General features: G+C 45.5%; 1 protein-coding gene across 2 annotated transcripts in view; it reads right to left on the bottom strand.

Moving 5' to 3' along the window:
- STYXL1 (serine/threonine/tyrosine interacting like 1) overlaps nucleotides 1-19,990 on the bottom strand; it is a 73,318-nt gene extending 53,328 nt beyond the window's left edge. Inside the window, exons 1-2 of one of the 2 annotated variants that reach the window (XM_066274504.1) lie at nucleotides 19,867-19,990; nucleotides 5,462-5,565 (exon numbers count right to left, since the gene is read on the bottom strand). In XM_066274504.1, coding sequence (XP_066130601.1) covers nucleotides 5,462-5,564 — 103 coding nt within the window. In that variant the 5' untranslated portion in view covers nucleotide 5,565; nucleotides 19,867-19,990. Of the gene's footprint in view, nucleotides 1-5,461; nucleotides 5,566-19,167; nucleotides 19,202-19,866 lie in introns of those variants that run through there. The other variant, XM_066274505.1, reaches the window with a different exon arrangement.
- Nucleotides 19,991-20,068: the final 78 nt, after the last annotated feature.

The raw sequence follows: 20,068 nt of genomic DNA, 5'->3' as shown, positions 1-20,068 counted from the left end.
TAGTATATCTATACAATGGAATATTACTTAGAAATAAAAAAGAATAAAATATTAATTTGTGACTACATAAATGTGCCTAAGGATCTTAAGCTACAGGAAATAAGTGAGACAGAGAAAGACCAATACTTATAAATGAAGTCTAAAAAACAAAATAGCCTGACCGGGCAGTGGCGCAGTGGATAGAGCACCAGACTGGGATGCAGAAGACCCAGGTTCGAGACCCCAAGGTCGCCAGCTTGAGTGCAGGCTCATCTGGTTTGAGCAAAAGCTCACCAGCTTGAGCCCAAGGTTGCTGGCTCGAGCAAGGGGTTACTCGGTCTGCTGAAGGTCCGTGGTCAAGGCACATATGAGAAGGCAATCAATGAACAACTAAGGTGTTGCAATGTACAACGAAAAACTAATGATTGATGCTTCTCATCTCTCCGTTCCTGTCTGTCTGTCTCTTACTCTCTCTCTCTGTCTCTGTAAAAAAAAAAAAATTAAACAAAATAAACAAACAAAACAGAAACAAGCTCATAAATACAGAAAACAAACTGATGGTTGCCAGAGGAAATGGGGCTGGACAGCTGGGTGAAAACATAAAGGATTAAGAAGTACAGGCCCTGGCCGGTTGGCTCAGCGGTAGAGCGTCGGCCTGGCGTGCAGGAGTCCCGGGTTTGATTCCCGGCCAGGGCACACAGGAGAAGCGGCCATCTGCTTCTCCACCCCTCCCCCTCTCCTTCCTCTCTGTCTCTCTCTTCCCCTCCCGCAGCCGAGGCTCCATTGGAGCAAAGAAGGCCCGGGCGCTGGGGATGGCTCTGTGGCCTCTGCCTCAGGTGCTAGAATGGCTCTGGATGCAACAGTGACGCCCCAGAGGGGCAGAACATCGCCCCCTGGTGGGCATGCCGGGTGAATCCCGGTCAGGCGCATGCAGGAGTCTGTCTGACTGCCTCCCTGTTTCCAGCTTCAGAAAAATGAAAAAATATATATAAATAAAAAAAAAGAAGTACAAATTGGCAGTTATAAAATAGTCATAAGGATACAATGTAATACTATTGTAATAACTATATATAATATCAAGTGGGTACATGACTTATGGGGGGGGAAACTCACAAGTTTTACAAATGCCAAACCACTATAATATACATCTGAATCTAAATAATATTGAATGCCAACTGTAATTGAAAAGTTAAAAAAATTAAAAATTTTTTAAATATATGAAATACTTGTACACTGAAAACTATAAAATGTTGCTAAAAGAAATTAAAGAACAAACAAATAAATGGAAAAACACTCCATGTTTATGGAATACAAGACTTGATGTTGTTAAGATATCAATGCTATGCAAAGCAATCTACAGACTCAATGCTATCCCTATCAAAATTCCAGTGATACCTTTTGAGCGATAAAAAAAACCCAACCCATCCTAAATTCATATGGAACCTCCAGGAACCATGAATAGGAGAGTCATTTCAACAAACGATTCTGAATAAACATGCAAAAGAATGAGGCTGGACCTTTTTCAACACCACATACATAAATGAACTTAAAATTGATCGAGACCTAAAAAATATAAAACAGAAGAAAACATAAGGCAAAAGCTTCACAACATTGGCTTTGGCAATGATTTCTTAGATATAACACCAAAAACACAAGCAACAAAAGAAAAAATAGACAAAATGAACTTCATGAAAATTAAATCTGCAAATACCAGAATATATAGAGAATTCCTAAAATTCAACAATGAACAACAGCAACAACAAAAACATGATTCAAAACTGGGAAAGAGTTTGCATAGACATTTCTCCAAAGCATATAAACAAATGCACAATGAGTACATGACAAGATGCTTGAGATCATGAATCATTAGGGAAATGCAAATCAAAACTACGATGAGATACCACTTCCCAAACATCAGAAGGGTTATTATTTTAAAAAAATCAGAAAGTAACAACTGAGATAAGGATTTGGAGAAACTGGAACCTTTGTACACTATCAGTGGGGACGTAAAATGTTGTAGTCATTATAGAAAATAATATGGCAATGCCTCAAAAAAATTAAAAATAGCAGGGGTGGGGGTGCGGGAGTTATATTCAGTGGGACACTTGAACCCATGTAAACACAGTAAAGTAAAAATTAATAAAAAAATTTTTTAATGAAAAAAAAAATAGAATTACCATATGATCCAGCAGTTTCATTTTGAGGTATATATCCAAAAGAAATAAAGTCAGGATCTCAAAGAGATATTATTTACAATAGCTAAAATGTGGAAGCAATCCAAATGTCCACTGATGAATACAGGAATAAGCAAAATATGACATACAATGGAATATTGTTCAGCCTTAAAAAGGAAAGAAACTTCTACAATATGCAACATGGATGAGCCTTGTTGAGGACTTCATGATACTAAGTGAAATAATCCAGTCACAAAAAACAAATAGTGTATGAGTCCACTTATATAAGGTACCTAGAATAGTCACAAGCATAGAGACAGAAAGCAGAATAGAGGCTGCCGGGGGGTTAGGGGGAGGGGAATGCAGAGTTGTTAATAGGTATAGAGTTTTGGCTGACTGGCAGTGGTGCAGTGGATAGAGCGTTGACCTGGGAGAAGGTCCTTTGTTCAAAACCCCGAGGTCCCTGGTTTGAGTGTGGGATCACCAGTTTGAGTGTGGGATCATTGACATGGTCCCACAGTCACTAGCTTGAAGCCAAAGGTCACTGGCTTGAAGCCCAAGGTCACTGGCTTAAAGCCCTAATGTGGCTGGCTTGAGCAAGGGGTCTCTGGCTCTTCTGGAGTTCTCCGGTGAAGGCATGTATGAGAAGCTATCAATGAACAACTAAGGTGCTGCAACTATGAGTTGATGTTTCTTATCCCCCCCTCTCACATACACACACACACAAAATAGGTATAGAGTTTCAGTTTTACAGTTTACAGATGAAAAGAATTACGGGGATGGATGGTAGTGCACAAAGTTGCACAACATTATGTACTGAATAACAGTGAACTGTACATTTAAAAATGGTTATGATGGTAAATTTTGTTATGTGTATTTTTTTTTAATCTTTTTTATTTTTTTATTTTTTATTTATTTATTCATTTTTTTATTCTTTATTTATTTATTCATTTTAGAGAGGAGAGAGAGAGAGACAGAGAGAGACAGAGAGGAGAGAGAGATAGGGGGGAGGAGCTGGAAGCATCAACTCCCATATGTGCCTTGACCAGGCAAGCCCAGGGTTTCGAACCGGCGACCTCAGCATTTCCAGGTCGACGCTTTATCCACTGCGCCACCACAGGTCAGGCTGTTATGTGTATTTTATCACAACTTTTTTAATTGGAGGGAAGAACATCATAATACAAATTCACACCAGTCAGATTGCAAAAATATTAAAAGCTGACAAAACCAGGTATTAGAAGGTATGTTTCTTACACTAATAATGGGAGTATACTTTTTTTTTATGAGAGAGACAGACAGAGACAGATAGGAAGGGAAAGAGATGAGAAGCATCAACTTGTTGCAGCACTTTAATTGTTCATTCATTGTTTTCTCATATGTGCTTTGACTGGGGGCTCCAGCTGAACCAGTGACCCCTTGCTCAAGCCAGCAACCTTGGGCTCAAGCCAGAGGCTTTGGGCTCAAGCCAGTGGCCTTGGGCTCAAGCCAGCGGCCTTGGGCTCAAGCCAATGACCTTGGGCTTCAAGCCAGCGACATTTGGGCTCAAGCCAGTGACCTTGGGCTTCAAGCCAGTGACATTTGGGCTCAAGCCAGTGACCATGGGGTCATGTCTATAATCCCATACTCAAGCCAGTGACCCCACACTCAAGCTGGTGAGCCCAAATTCAAGCCAGATGAGCCCACACTCAAGCCAGTGATCTTGGGGTTTGAAACCTGGGTCCTCAGTCTCCCAAGATGATGCTCTATCCACTGCCACCTCCTGGTCAGGGGGGAGTGTAAATTGATACAATCTATTTGGAGGGCAATTTGATAATAATGTAGTGAAACTGAATTTGCAACTGGACAATTCCACTTCTAGGTAGATATCCCAAAGAAACTGTTGCATGTTAATAAGGAGGAATGCACAAACTTGTTCACTGCAGCACTATCCTTTAGAGCAGGGGTTGGGAACCTATGGCTCACAAGCCAGATGTGGCTCTTTTGATGGTTGCAACTGGCTCACAGACAAATCTTTAATAAAAAAAAATAATGTTAAAAATATAAAACATTCTCATGTATTACAATCCATTCATTTCCTACCGCTCATGTTCATGGTTGCGGGTGGCTGGAGCCAATCACAGCTGTCCTCCAGGACACCACCACATTTTTATTGGATAATGCATAACGTACACGGGTCGTTATATGGCTCTCATGGAATTACATTTTAAAATATGTGGCGTTTATGGCTCTCTCAGCCAAAAAGGTTCACGACCCCTGCATTAGAGCCACGCAATGCAAGCAACACAGTGCAATCAATTAGGAATACTAGATTTATATCCCAACTAACAGTCACGTAAATCAGGTCTTCACATTTAGACATGGGGGAAAGTATCAAAATATAATTTTAAACAACATAAAAAGCAAGTTATATAATGATTGTATATTATAGTACTATTTGTGTAAATGTTTACCACACATTATTTTGGGATGCCTGCATATGCAATAAAAATGTGAAAATATAGAAACAGTTATCTTTGGGGAGAGAAAAAAATGGGCTCAGGATGGGGTACAAAAGAAGGGCACATATAAAAGTGTAACATTCAATTTATGTTAAATCTGAGTGGTGAGTACATGAGCGATTAATGGTATTACTATGTATTTGTTAGGTGTTTGATATACCTCACTAAAACAAGTAAACTCAGAACACAAGTCTTCCAGGAACTGCTAGATTTAATCTGGCATGATTTCCAAGTCATGTGAGTGAGTAGCATATGCCTGATAAATCTAACATCTTTTTCCCTGGCCGGATACCTCAGTTGGTTAGAGCATTACCCCAAAGCACAGAGGTAACCAGTTCTATTCCCGGTCAGGGCACATTCAGGAACAGATCCATGCCCTGTCTCTGTCTCTTTCCCTCCCTTCCTCTCTCTCTAAAATCAATAAAATAAACAAAAAAACTTAGCAGATTTTTATTTTGGAGAGAGAGGAAGGGAGAGGAGAAGAGCGAGAGAGAGAAACCAGCAACTCATTTTCCACTATAGTTGTGCATCCATTGATTGCTTCTCATAGGCATCCTGACCAAGGTTCAAACTGGCGACCTTGGGACTGAGCCCATGACCTCGGGATCAGGATCCCCTTGAGATTGGAGACCTTTGGATGAAGCTAGCGACCTCGGCACTCCGGGATGATGCTCTGTCCACTGTGCCATTGGCCAGGGCTCTTAACAGATTTCTAAAATCATTTATTCTTCCATCCCCAAAAGTCTGTTAATTCACTGAAATAATGTTTGAAGGATCCTATCCACAAAATATTTTTTTTTAAGTACTTACCCAATAAACAGAGATAGTTGGGTTCAGTCAATCTGGATAGTTTTGTGACCTGATTCAAAATGTTGTAAAGTTCTGTTGGTTCACATAAAACCAAAGCAGCCATCCTATTGGGAAGAAGCAATAATGCAGAGCTTAGTACCTCTTTCTATTTTAAATGAATGGTCAAAAAGACATTGAATTAAACTCATCCCTCCCTCCCTCCTCCTCCCCTCCCCTCCCCTCCCCTCCCCACCCCTCCCCTCCTGTCCTCTCCTCTCCTCTCCTTCCTTCCGATTTTACAGAGAGGGGACAGGACCCAAATAGTTGCTTCACTCTAGCTGTTCATTGGTTGCTTGTCGTATGTGCCTTGACCAGGCACGCCCAGGGTTTCAAACCAACAACCTCAGTGTTCCAGGTCAGTGCTCTATCCGCTGCTCCACCACAGCCCAGGCGAATTAAATTCTTAACATGTCTTCAAGCAGAGATGAACGTAATCATGGATGTGATCAGGAAAGCTTCAAAAATTTGTAGTGAAATGTGTGTAGAGGAGAATAAAATATTGAACACAACATATGAACCATGTAAATAACAAATAGTCTATAAAATAGCCACCAATTGTTCTTTTAGCATATAATTACTCAGCACCTACTACATGCCAGGCACTGAAAATAACTGTGGTAAACTAGATGACAGTCCAGTGTGGAATGCAGACATTGGACAAAAAAAATACAAGTAGGAAAAGCACTATAAAAGAGTCAGTGTCCCAAGTTGGAGGTAGAACTAATGAGAGGGCCTAACCTAGTTGAGGGGATCAGAGAAGGGCTGTTTGAGATGTGACTGCTAAACTAAGATAGGAGGCTAGGCAAGACTTAGCAAGGTGGAGGAGTGAGAAAGGGTGACAAAGAAGGCAAGAACATTCAGCAGTACCTGAGAGAGTTCAAGGAGCTGGGTGTGGCAACAAGGAGAGAGTGATGTGTGAAGAACCTGGGGAGGATTATGGTAAGCACCATGAAGGTCAATGTTGGGTGGAGAATTGCTGGTGGGCATTGACAGCACTGCCTAGGTAGCCTGGGCTCTAGCTCCTGACTATGGGAGCTAGAGACACTGGTTTCCAAGAGCTGAGACACTGGTTTCCAAGCACAGCTGTCTCTGGTGCTCCAAGGACACTAAAGGGGAAGTCATGGGCTGTGCAGCAGCTCCCTGCAGGAAAGCTTCCTTTTAGCAGGAATGGGGGCTGCAAGGAGCTGCCGAGCACGAGCAGGGGACAGGTGGAGAGGTTGAATCCAGAGGTAGGCAATCGTGACCAAAACAGGGTCCACTTCAGAGTAGCCAGTGTGATGCTCCAGGGAAAGGCCAAACCTTCGATATGAGCCCTGGATCCTTCCCACCTCCTCAATCTCCCCTCCAACAATTTCAGCTTCTACATGGATCATTCCTACCAGCACACAAATACCCTCTGTTCCTGTCATCACCTGTACCCTCACCTGTACCCTCATCACCTTTTTCAATTGCCTCTTTCTCTTCTTTGGAATTTGAACTCTGGGGTTAGTTACTGTCCTATGGTTTGGGGGGGGGGGGTTAAGGGTCTCCTTTGTTTGTTTTTCTTTTTAAAAAATCTTTTTTGCTTTGCCTGACCAGTGCTGGCGCAGTGGATAGAACATCGACCTGGGATGCTGAGGTCCCAGGTTCAAAACTCTGAGGTCACGGGCTTGAGCGTGGGATCATAAACATGATCCCATGATCACTGGCTTGAGCAAGGGGTCACTGGCTTGGCTTGAGCCTCCCCCCTGGCCAAGGCACATATGAGAAGCAATCAACAAATAACTAAAATGATGCAACTATGAGTTAATGTATCTCATCTCTCTCCCTTCCCCACCCCTTGCTAAAAAAAAAAAATCCTTTTGCTTTGTGTTAAGATGCTCTGATCTGACATTTGACATGAACACAAAGTGCTAGATGCTCTTGTTGACTTCCATCAAATGGGATGGGGAAAATAGAACACTTCTTGGTAAAGTCCTTTATAATAATGGTTTACTTTTCTTATTTCAAGGGACTCTTTCTTCCAATGTATGCTTTTTTCCTTTTTTCACACTTTCCTTATCACTTGCTGTAAATGGTTTATTTGCATTCATGCAGATTATGTTGCGAGTCTGTTTCATCTGGTAAACTGAAAATTATTGCTTAATTAAAAAAAATGCAGCTGAGAGCCACCACTCTAAAATCCAGAGTCTAGGTGATTCACCTCACCCCTTGTAAACCATTGAGTCCCAGACTGTACCCCTGCTTGACCTCTCCACTGAGCTCCAGACTGCACTTGGATGCCTAATTGGCATCTCAAATAGCATAGTCAGTATAGGACTTTTTCTTTTTTCTTTCTTTTTTTTTTTTTTTGTATTTTTCCGAAGCTGGCAGTCAGACAGACTCCCGCATGCACCCAACCGGGATCCATCCGGCAAGCCCATCAGGGGTGATGCTCTGCCCATCTGGGGCGTTGCTCTGTTGCGACCAGAGTCACTCTAGCGCCTGAGGCAGAGGCCACGGAGCCATCCCCAGCACCCGGGCCATCTTTGCTCCAATGGAGCCTTGGCTGAGGGAGGGGAAGAGAGAGACACAGAGGAAGGAGAGGGGGAGGGGTGGAGAAGCAGATGGGCGCTTCTCCTGTGAGCCCTGGCCGGGAATCAAACCCAGGACTTCCGCATGCCAGGCTGATGCTCTACCACTGAGTCAACCGGCCAGGGCCCCAGTATAGGACTTTTAATTTACATATGCCCACACCTCCAATACATGTTTATCTTTAGGCTTTTCAGTCTCAATCAACAGCACCATTATCCACTAGTTACACAAGTTCACATCCCTAATCCCTGTTTCCCTCTGCCCCCCTCATCCAATGTATTAGCTCTACTACCTAAATATATTCCAAATCCATTTACTTCTCTCCATCTCCAGGGCTAACATTCCAGACCAAGATATCATGATTCTCCTGATGATGCAATACTTTCCAACTGAACTTCTTGCTTTCTCCCTACATTCTAATCTTCTCACGGCAATCAGGGTGACCTTTTCAAAATATAAGTGTTTTTGTCTTCACCTCACTTGCTATTACCTGACATTATCACTCATTTGTTTGCTATCACCAGTCTCCTCCCACTGGACTGTATGGCTCATTAGGACAGGGATCTTGATCTTCTTGTCCACTGCTGTAGCCTCACAGTGCCCAGGATTTCTGGTACAGAATAGTATCCAAGAAACATGGGTTGAATGAATATATTAGTCATCGTTCCCGTCTTCACCAATGGGGCCATCATGACCTGATGCCATACATATCGATGCCACATGTCGGCTCCTCCTAAGGACCTGCCCACTCCCTGTCCCCAGGCCATTTTGGAGGTGCTGAGTGTAGGGGAGAGAGGATGGGCTTTGGGTCTAGTCCCACAACTTTGTTAAGCCAATCCAAATGCTGGTTACTAACCCATGTGATCTAGCACTCACACCCCATCCTCAAGCACCCCTCTACTTTTCCCCATTACAACCTCCATCTCTTCATTTATTAGCCAAGGGATTGTCTCTGGGCATCCAGGAAAAAACCCGTCCCAGGGATCAACTTCTTCAGACTTCTCTCCTTTCCAAAGGCAGCACTCTCCCTGGTTAGGCAAGAACTGCCCATCGTGTGCTAGTAAAGTGCAGGAGGGATGAGAGCAGTCTCTGAACCTCACAGCATGGCTCTGAGAGAGAACACAGCCCGTGAGTTGAGATCAGCGGTGCCCCTAACCCGGGTGGGTAGAGGACAGGGCACTAACATCCCTTTCTGCACTAATCTGAACTCTGCAGGGTTTAAGATGTTCTGGCTCCACCTCCGAACCCTAAGAATATTTTGATATGGCACTTTTACATAAAATCATTAAACTATTTTTGAGGTTTTGCCAATACTATATTTTTATTTTTATTTCCTTCCTTCCTTCCTTCCTCCCTCCCTCCCTCCCTCCCTTTTTTTGTGAGAGACAGACAGAAAGAGAGAGAGATGAGAAGCATCAACCCATAGTTGCTGCACCTTAGTTGTTTATTGACTGCTCCTCATATGTGCCTTGATGGGGGGGGGGCTCCAGTTGAGCCAGTGACCCCTTACTCAAACCAGCAACCTTGCACTCAAGCCAGAAACCATAGGATCAGGTCTATGATCTCACACTCAAGCTGGCGACCTCAGGATTTCGAACCTGGTCCCTGGTTGGCGCTCTATCCACTGCACCACCGCCTGGTCAGACTGAAACTATTTTCCTTAACAGATTCCATTAAGCTAATTTAATCCCTTAATTGATTTTCTCTATTTCATAGTTAATTAATTCCAATTTTTTTCACTTTCCATTTAGTTTAGCCATTATTTTTCCTGTTCTGGCCAGGTAGCCCAGTTGGTTAGAGCATCATCCCAATATGCCAAGGTTGCAGTTCGATCCCTGGTCAGGGCACATAAGAGAATCAAGCAACGAATATATAAATAAGTAATAGCAAGTCAATATTTCTCTCTCTCACCTCCCCCTTTTTCTCTCTCTAAAATCAATGAATTAAAAATATTTTATAGAGATTATTTTTCCTGCCCTGGCCAGTTGGTCAGTGGTAGAGCATCAGCCCAGCATTCGATTCCTGATCAGTGCACACAGGAGAAGCAAACATCTGCTTCTCCAACCCTCCCCCTTCCCTTCTCTTTCTCTCTCTTTCCCTATCACCATGGCTCAATTGGTTCCAGCGCGTTGGCCCTGAGCGCTGAGGATGGCTCCTTGGAGCCTCTACCTCAGGTGCTAAAAATATAGCTCAATTGCAAGCATGGCTGCAGATGGGCAGAGCATTGGCCCCAGATGGCGGTTGTCGGGTGGATTCTGGTAGGGGCACATGTGGGAGTCTATCTCTTCTCCTCTTACTTGGAAAAGAAGAAAAAAAATAGATTTTTCTCAAGATCAAATCTTTTTCCACATGAATTTTACAATGAAGACTTGATTCCTCAATCAGATTTTACCGAGTATGGCTGCTGTCTCTGTTTCATTTGTACTGATTATTTCTACTAAGTCTTGTTTTCAACAGTGGAGTCAGAATGGCAAGTGTAAGACATTCCCCCTTGGACTTCTCCAGCCAAGCACAGCTCTTCTCAAGAGACTTTCAGGGTGTTTGGCGCGCTGGTTCTTGCAGGGCTGTTGGAGCGTGCAGGGGGTAAGGGAGGTCTGAGGGAGCACCTCGTGGGGATCTGGTTTGATGGGGTGAGAAGGAGACTGAACTTCCTATTAATTGGCCCACCTGGGAAATCCACACAGCTTTCTGGGTGGCAAGCAGAGCCACCTACTCTGTCAGAAGAGCAGTGTGCCAGCACAGGTCTTGTCCTTACACACTAGACAGCCACCAGTAGGAAGATTCTTCCCCTCCCTGTGATGACCTGAACTTTAAACCAGGGGGCTTGCGTATGGCTCTCTCTCTCTCCTGGTCACCCCAGAACAGTCCAACAGTTGGGCTGGAGAGCTCAGCTCCCATGAGAGTACATGTCTATATTTGAGGAAAGCAGCCGATTGGGAAGGGGTTGCCATAGCCTAAAACTAATGGGTAAACTGGCTGGATTCAGCCTTTCTCCGGCCTCCTGGTACCTGACCAATGCCTGGAGTCTCACATTCTGAGGGATGACATTGCTGTCAGGGGCTGGGTCTGACCCGAGGCTTCTCACAGGTATTCCAGGACACTGAGAGCTTGGTCTAATACTAATCCTCAGTCAGACCGGATGGACACAATTGTTGGGTATTTGCTTCTGGTTGAAAAGAGGCATCACCTAATGCTCTTGGAAAAGCCAGACCATGAACTTCACTTTGGGCTCTCGACTCAGGCTGAACAGGGACCAGAGGACTGCACAAATATGAGTCAGAGTCCACAACCAGTTTCCTGCTTCGCTGTGGGAAACTGAGGCTATGCCAGGATGACCAAGGCTTAAATACAGTGACAGGTGTCGATGCCCTCACCTGAAAACTGAGCCAGTAACACAAACTGGAAAGGCTGTAGGAATGCAACATTGGAATGACTGATAGAAACTGCCTGGCACAGGGCCTGGCATAGCGCAGAAGCTTAAGAAACAAAAGTTCTTTTCCTCCTATCCTCTCTCTCTCTCTTTTCAGCTTTATCTAGGAGCCTGTGATGGCTGCAAGTCTAACGGACAGAAAGCACCATTCAGAGAATCTCCGGCCAAAGACCGCAGCAGGATCTTGCCAAGTTTATGAGTGATGGGGAGAAGGGAGTGTTGCCTGAGGGTCTGGTGCAGTCTTTCCTTGATCCCAGCCTGATATTTTCTTGTGACCTGAACCTTTAAAGCTAGAGGTCATTGTCCCAGGCTGGTGCGCCAGAGCTTCAGAAGTTGAAGTGGTTCTGGAATCTCTCAGTTCAGAAGGGCACCAGGTCCTATTGGTAGTGATTGCCAGTATCTGTATTTTAGAAGCAGCAGGTATGGACCTGAGGTCTAGACCCAGCTGCTCACACCCCTGTCCCTTATTTTCTATCTCGCCTTCACTTCTATGTTCCCAAACCAAGGCCCACTGCAACTGAGAGGTACCTAGTACTCCTGTGAGGTTGACAGGCCCACCCATGCAGCAAGTCAGCTGTCAGAGATGAGGGCTGGTGACCTGGTACAGTTTCCAAAGAGCTGTGGCCTCCACGTCTGGTCTCTCCTCCTCCCACTCTGCCTCCAGCACTTACTTCTCCCCTGTGCCTTGCCTGGGCTTAGCCCCCCCCCCTTCTGCCCCTCTGACATGGGCCCTTGGCCCTGACCAGGCCGTGGACTCAGCTTTGCTCTCACTGCCCTGACCTCTGAGGAGTCCGGCAGACTGAAGGTTCTGTCCCCGACTTAGATATGCCTCCACCAGTGACTCTCCGCTCCCGGGAGCTCTTCGCCAGCAGCTTCCTATGCCTCTGCTGCGGCCCTGGCGGGAGGTATCTCGGAGAGTGAACGTCTTTGACTTTAAGTAGGTATGGGCCACAACTAAAAGTTAAAGCTAGTTAGCTAAATATGGTGCTGTTTTAAAATCTATGTCCCGATTTTCCAATACCCTAGAGCAGTGGTCCCCAACCTTTTTTGGGCCACGGACCGGTTTAATGTCAGAAAATATTTTCACGAACCAGCCTTTAGGGTGGGATGGATAAATGCACAAAATAAAATGTGACTGGCGTAAAAACTGTGGTATTTTAAAATATAATTGTCGAACTTACGAAACAAGTGTCAAGAGTGAGTCTTAGACGGATGTAACAGAGGGAATCTGGTCATTTTTTAAAAAATAAAACATTGTTCAGACTTAAATATAAATAAAACGGAAATAATGTAAGTTATTTATTCTTTCTCTGTGGACCGGTACCAAATGGCCCACGGACCGGTACCGGTCCGCAGCCCGGGGGTTGGGGACCACTGTCCTAGAGCACACGGAGAAAAATAAAAAAACCTCTTGTGCAAGGTGAAATGATTACCACCTTTCTAACTCTTTGTTTTAGCTCCAAGAATATGAAAGGAAAGGTTTAAAATATTTCATCTGGGCCCTGGCCAGTTGGCTCAGTGGTAGAGCATCGGCTCAGTGTATGGAAGTCCCAGGTTCAATTTCCAGTCAAGGCACACAGGGGAAGTATCCATCTGCTTCTCCACCCTTCCCCCTCTCCTTTCTCTCTATCTCTCTCTTCCCCTACCGCAGCCAAGGCTCCATTGGAGCAAAGTTGGCCTGGGCGCTGAGGATGGCTCCATGGCCTTGACCTCAGGCACTAGAATGGCTCCAGTTGCAATGGAGCAACACCCCAGATGAGCAGAGCATTGCCTCCTAGTGAGCATGCCAGGTGGATCCCAGTTGGGCACATGTGGGAGTCTGTCTCTCTGCCTCCCCACTTCTCACTTCAGAAAAATAAATAAATATTTCATCTGAGTTATGATTTTAGGGTTATAGAGAAGGCAAGTTATTATATGTGTACCTAAAGCAAACGTCTGATAGTTCATGACAGTGGTCTAAGCCTAAGGTACAAAATGGTCAGTTAATGTGTGGTATCAATGTATTTGTATATCATGTATAAAACTATACAAAGAAGAACAGGCAAAATGAATCTATGGTGATAGAATCTATGGTAACAGAAAGTAGCTATCTTGAGGGACTGATAAAAAGCAGCATCAGGGAAATTTCTAGAATGAAAATATTCTATAGCTTGTTTGGAGTGGAGTTACAAGGGTGTAGATTGTCAAAAACTAACCAAACAAACAATTAAGATTGGTATACAGTATTGTATGTAAACCACGTGACAATAAAAAATGAAAATAAATCCCGTGTAAAGCCGTATGTTATGTATTCAAAGATGTAAATACACGAATGTGTATATGGATGTGAGTCGGTATGTGTAACCCCACCTGTATGTCCATGACCTTGGTGTGGGATCTGGGCATAGGAAACCATGAGGACATGGGCACACAGAAAGTACACGCTTTGGCTTGGTCCCCACAGCCACCAGCTAATCTTTTTCTCATGACTCCTCATTCAGCCGGCGTTTCCCCAAGGCCTACAACTCTTCTCCAGCCCTCTTCACCCTCCTTGGGTTGCCATAGAGTAACTTCTCTATAATTTTTTAGTTCCTACCTGGGAAGGTTAAGGTCAATGAGGTCAATGAGTGTGAAAGGCCCTTCCCTGTCAACTGCCCCCTGGCTGCCCTTCCAGCTTTCTCCCAGAGTCCGAGGGATAAGCATCCTCTGAGCTCATCCTCTCCTACCTAATCCTTCCTTGTCCCCCTATCCTGTTAACCCCTCCTTTCAGCATTTCAAAGCTCTCCTCCTCCATTAGCATTCTTCTTTCTCTTTTGGAACATTCACAAGTCTCAGCTTTCTTGAAACACAATTCATGAAACTAGGAAGAAAACCCCAAGAATAGCTTGGTTTGTGCCCCCTAAAACTTGTGCTGACACAGAGGCTAGTGCTGGGTCCCCCGCATGGAAAAGTCTGAGACTATTAACAAAGCAAGGAGAGGTAGTTGCACATGAGATGGTCTGCACCCCCAGATTTTGAGCAAAAGAAGCATTAGTGTTTCCTACAGACCAGATGTAGGCCAGGCAAAAGAGAGGGCCAACTAGAAGCCATATTTTTTTTTAATTCAATGATGGGAGGGGAGGCAGAGACTTACTCCTGCATGTGCCCTGACCAGGATCCACCCGACAAGCCCACTAGGGGGTGATGCTCTGCCCATCTGGGGCATTGATCCATTGCTCAGCAGCCGAGCTCTTCTTAATGCCTGAGGTAGAGGCAATGGAGCCATCTTTAGCGGCCCAGGTCAACTCGCTCCAATAGAGCCAAGGCTGCAGGAGGGGAGGGGAAAAGAGATGGGGGGGAGGGGGGGAGAAGCAGATGGTAATTTTTCCTGTGTGCCCTGATCGAGAATCTAATCTAGTACATCCACATGCCAGGCCAATGCTCTACCACTAAGCCAACTGGCCAGGGCCTAGAAGCCATCTTAAATGGACTTTGCCCAGGAGGGGCCACTAAAAGGGACAAGGGACCAATTGCAGGTAGTGGGGGATTCCAGAAACCAGAGGCTGAGGGAGCTCCTGAAAGCAGCAAGATAAGTGTAACCCTAGGTCAAGGGAACTTCAGGTAAGAGAGGTCCACAAAAGCTATAAACCCTCATCTGGCTCAGAGAATACTAATGCCAATGACAAATGGACCTTTCCTGCCCCCATCTCTACTCTTACAACCCCTTCTACCAATACCTATGGGTCTGAAGCCTCAGCCTGCATGGTGTGGGGGTGGGGGGAAGATGAGGAAACAAGATGGAGAAATACAGAAGTCAACTACCCTCCACTCCAAAGGTGGGCCTAACTAAAGTTAGAGGAGAATCACTTTAACTTTGAATTAAGTTTATAAGAGTTTTGACAATGTGAACTGGACATTTAGGCTATTGCAATGTCTGTCCTTCACACCTTGGCAAGCAAAGATGTGAAGAGTGAGGATGAAGACAGAAAGCTGTTTTATGACTGCACTAATCTTCCTGAATATAGTCCCCTGCATGTTCAGTGTAAGTTACATGTGCAAAGCAGAGCACAGCAGTACCTGGCGTAGTCAATGCTTGACACAGCAGCTGTTAAGACAGTTATGAACAATGTTGGGATTTAAAGGAAAGCAAATAGGAGCTGAATGTAAGGACAGCTTCGTTGTCAAGTTGTTTGGGATGGCTCTGGGAAAGGACCCGGGCAGTAGTGAGCTGTTGTGGAGATGCTGACAGGGCTGACTTGGCAGGGATGGGGAGGGAATCAAGCCCCAGGTGTGGGGATGTCTGAGAATCTGTGAGTCTAGGTCTTCTCTCATTGCCTTGTTTCCTTTCTATAGTCATGATTTCAGGTCTGGCCTCTCTCCTGAATTTCAATCCCACATTTCTTCTTGGAAGTAACTCCCCATTTTCCCACTGATATTTCTATATGGACAACTCACCATCTCTTCCAATTCAGCCCATCTAAAATGGGGTTCTTTTTTCCCTCTAGCTAGCTCTCCTTCCACACAACTCCCAAATTCCCTGTTTCTGTACATATACATTACTCAGAGTGATTTTCCACATCCCTTTCATTCTTTTTAAATTTTTCTATTGATTTGAGAGAGGAAGAGAAGCATCAAGTTAGTCCACTTAGTTATTTCATTTAGCTGTGTACTCACTGGTTGCATCTCCCATGTGCCCTGACCGGGGATCAAACCCACAACCAGTGTGCTGGGATGAGGCTTTATCCACTGAGCAACCCAGCCAGGGCCTCCTTCATTTCTTAAATCCAAATGGTCATAAACTCTTCATTCTTCCCTTGAGACTGTTTCCCCTTTGGCCCCATTTCTATGAACACCATCATCAGCTAAATCTTTATTATTTCATAAGATAACCTCCTACCCAATCTCCCCCCCCCCCCCCCATTTATCCCTTGGAATCCTTAGCATGCTCAGGCCAATCTAATCTTCAGTTATTTTTTTTTCTTCTTTTTCCAAGTGATAAGAGGGGAGATAGAAAGACTCCCACATGTGCCCTGACAGGGGTCCACCTGGCAACCCCCATCTGGGGCCATGCTTGCAACCCAGCTATTTTTGGCACCTGAGGTGGAGGCTCCACAGAGCCATCCTCAGCGCCCAGGGCTGATGTGCTGAAACCAATCGAGCCACTGCTGTGGGAGGGGAAAAGAGACACACACACAAACACACACACACACACACACACACACACACACACACACACACACACACACACGGGAAGGGGGGAGGAGAAGCAGATGGTCACTTCTCCTGTGTGCCCTAACCAGGAAACAAACCTGGGCCATCCACACGCTGGGCCGACGCTCTACCACTGAGCCAACCGGCTAGGGCCTCTTCTTCACAGTTTACAGTTTTGATGGTAGCATAAACACTTGCTTCCCAAAGAATGAAATATATACTTCTCAGCTAATGTTCATAGGTCCTGCACAATCTGGTTTCTCACCTGATTTTCCAGCTTTATCTAAAACCATTCAAATCATTCAACTCTCCCCTAATTCAAAGTGTCACTCTCAGCCAGTCAGTGCTAGACAATAAAGACACAGAGATGAAAGACATACCTGACCTCAGGCGCTCAAAGTTCTAGTGGTAAGATAGGGGTAAATAATTAACTAAAGAAAATGGTCAGTGGCAAGATAAAGGACACTGCTCATCCTCCTATCCCCATTCCATCGGAAATGATCTATTCACTGTCCTCTGAATATAGGCCAAGGCTTTCTTACCACCAGGCTTTTTGTTAGGCTCTTTTCTTCCTTTACATGCTTTCCATTGTTAAAGGCCCAGCTTCTAGCTCACCTCCTTTGAGAATTCCAGAGACCAGGCAAGGATCTCTCCCTCTGGAGTTGAATGGGCTCACTGCTTAGCTCCTACTCGTCCTGTTTGTCTCTCAGCTTAGACATTTCATCCTCCGGAGGTCCTCTCTCACATGGCCCCCCACCCATACCACAAATCTGGGTCCCTCATACACCTCCTCCATGTTCCCACAGTACCTCATAATTTTCCTAGTGTTGCCCACATCACGCTGCTTGCAATTTACCTCCCTTTCCTGCTAGACACTATCTTTGTGTGTGTGTGTGTGTGTGTGTGAGAGAGAGACAGAGAGAGAAACAGATAGGGACAGACAGGTACCGCAATTCTTTTTTTCTTTTTTTTTCAAGATTTTTATTTATTCATTTTAGAGAGAAGAGACTGAGAGAAAGGGGAGAGGAGCAGGAAGCATCAACTCCCATATGTGCCTTGACCAGGCAAGCCCAGGGTTTCAAACCGACAACCTCAGCGTTCCAGGTCGACACTTTATCCACTGTGCCACCACAGGTCAGGCACAGGTGCCGCAATTCTCTGTTGCAGCACCATAGTTCATTGATTGCTTTCTCATATGTGCCTGTACTGGAGGGCTACAGCAGAGGGAGTGACCCCTTGCTCAAGCCAGCAACCTTTGGGCTCAAGCTGGTGACCATGGGGGATGACCCCACACTCAAGCCGGCAACCTTGGGTTTCAAACCTGGGTCCTCTGCGTCCCTGTCCAACGCTCTATCCACTGTGCCACCACCTGGTCAGGCAGAAAACGCATGGATCTTGTTCACAGTTGAACACCCAGCTCCAAGATTTGGCAGGCACATCTCAGTAACTCAATAAACAAGTAAAAGAGAGGGAGGAAATAGTAAGCCAGTCACTGTGCGCTCCCTTGTCTTTAGCGTTCATGCTGTTTTCACCCTTACTTTCCTAGCTACCACCATTTCCAGGCAGGATTAGTCATAGATTCCTCCACTCCCCACTGGTATTGTGCATTCCTCTCTCATGGCAACATCCTGCAGCACATCTACCTACGCAACTGCAACGTTGATAGGGGAATTCAAGAGTTAGAAATTTAACTCTAGTAATAGTAGCTTTTAGTTATAATCAATAGACTTAATGATTAATGCAACTAAAAAACTTTGTTTCAGGTGCTGGATACATGTATATACAAGTAATACACCTTTGTGGTGCAGGAGATCCACAAACAAAACAGTATCTAAGCCCCCGATGCTCTAAGGACAGAATACTGGCTGACAAGGACACAGATAAAGAAGTACTGGTCAGCAGGATGAAGGAATGCTAAAAGAACCCCTGGACTAATTTTTTTTTTTTAAGAGAGAGAGAGAGACAGACAGACAGACAGGGAGAATGATGAGAAGCATCTCGTAGTTGCGGCACTTTAGTTGTTTATTGATTGCTTCTCATACTTGCCTTGACCCAGGGGGAGGGGGTTCTGGGCGAGCCTGTGATCCCTTGCTCAATTGAGCGTCCTTGGGCTTCAAGCCAGTGACCCTTTGGGCTCAAGCCAGTGACCATAGGATCATGTCCCTGATCCCACGCTCATACTGGACACCCTGTACTCAAGATGGCGAGCCTGTGCTTCAAGCTGGATGAGCCCCGCTCAAGCTGGAGACCTGGGAGTTTCGAACCTGGGGCCTCAGTGTCCCACATCGACACTCTTATATACACTGCACCACCATCGGTCAGGCTGGACTGCAACATTTATCTAATTAACTTCACCCTAAATTCCACACTCCTTACCTATTCCTTCCTTCCCCTTATAAAAAGGTTGGTTGAGATGAGGTGTTAAGATGGCTCTTGGGTACAGAATACTCATCATGTTAGATTGCTGGCCATCTGAATAAAGTGCCCATAAGATTCAATCCTTGTCTCTACTTACTTGGCTGTGAGGTGACCAGCAGCACAAACAGATATTTTTCTGGTTTCAACCTGACTCTGAACATTTTGAGGGCAATGATTCTCTGTACGCTCAGAAAATAACGGGGTGGGGGGGGGTGAGGCTTAAATTTAATTTATAAATATAAAGGATCAACTCCTTTAGAGCAGGAACCACATTGTTACTTCCTAAGTAAACTGAATAAAGCCCCTTAACCGCAGCCACAGTTCCTTCATTTCCTAAAGCAGAAACAATGTGGCCAAGTTCACAGAATTACTGGGCAGACCTGAGGGGCAGAGACTGGGTAGAGACCACATAAGTTACCTAGATACCTATTTCTCCCTCTGTAACAGGCCCGTTGTCCTGTACAGTTCGTCGAACAGTGCCTAGTGCTAAGTCACTGCTCAGGGTCAGCTATTCTCAGTTGTGGTGCCTCAGTGGGGGACGGGAGGGCGGTACGAGTGTGTGAGTCGGGGGGGGGGGGGGGGGATATGAACAGATTAGAGGAGCCTTCCCATCCCAACCCACACCCGGGACTCTCAACCTCTCCTCTTCTCCTCCCTTTCCTTTCCAGGGCTTTCCAGAGCTCAGAGTCCCCTCCTACTGGAGACTGCGATCGGGGGCTCGAATCGCACCCAGTCCACCGGACTCCTGAGCGATCTTGGCGGGTCTCCCAGTCAGACCCTATGTCTGGGGCCCCACCTGAAAAATGGCTCCTCTAAGGCTCTTCCAGCCTAAACCCGGTCCTCTTCTACCTCTTGGGCCTGGATTGTACCTCCCGCTCCGAGAATGTCTCCCTGAGCGGCTGCACGGAACTCCACGCGTGCTAGGACCCAACCTCAGACTGCGTTCCCAACTGAGCCAGGAGCGTCCCTCCGCCTTCCTCTGCGACAGTCGGAGGTAG

Source organism: Saccopteryx bilineata, chromosome 4, assembly GCF_036850765.1.
Source record: "Saccopteryx bilineata isolate mSacBil1 chromosome 4, mSacBil1_pri_phased_curated, whole genome shotgun sequence".
NCBI classification, from domain to species: domain Eukaryota; kingdom Metazoa; phylum Chordata; class Mammalia; order Chiroptera; family Emballonuridae; genus Saccopteryx; species Saccopteryx bilineata.
This window is presented reverse-complemented; position numbering and strand designations above follow the sequence as displayed.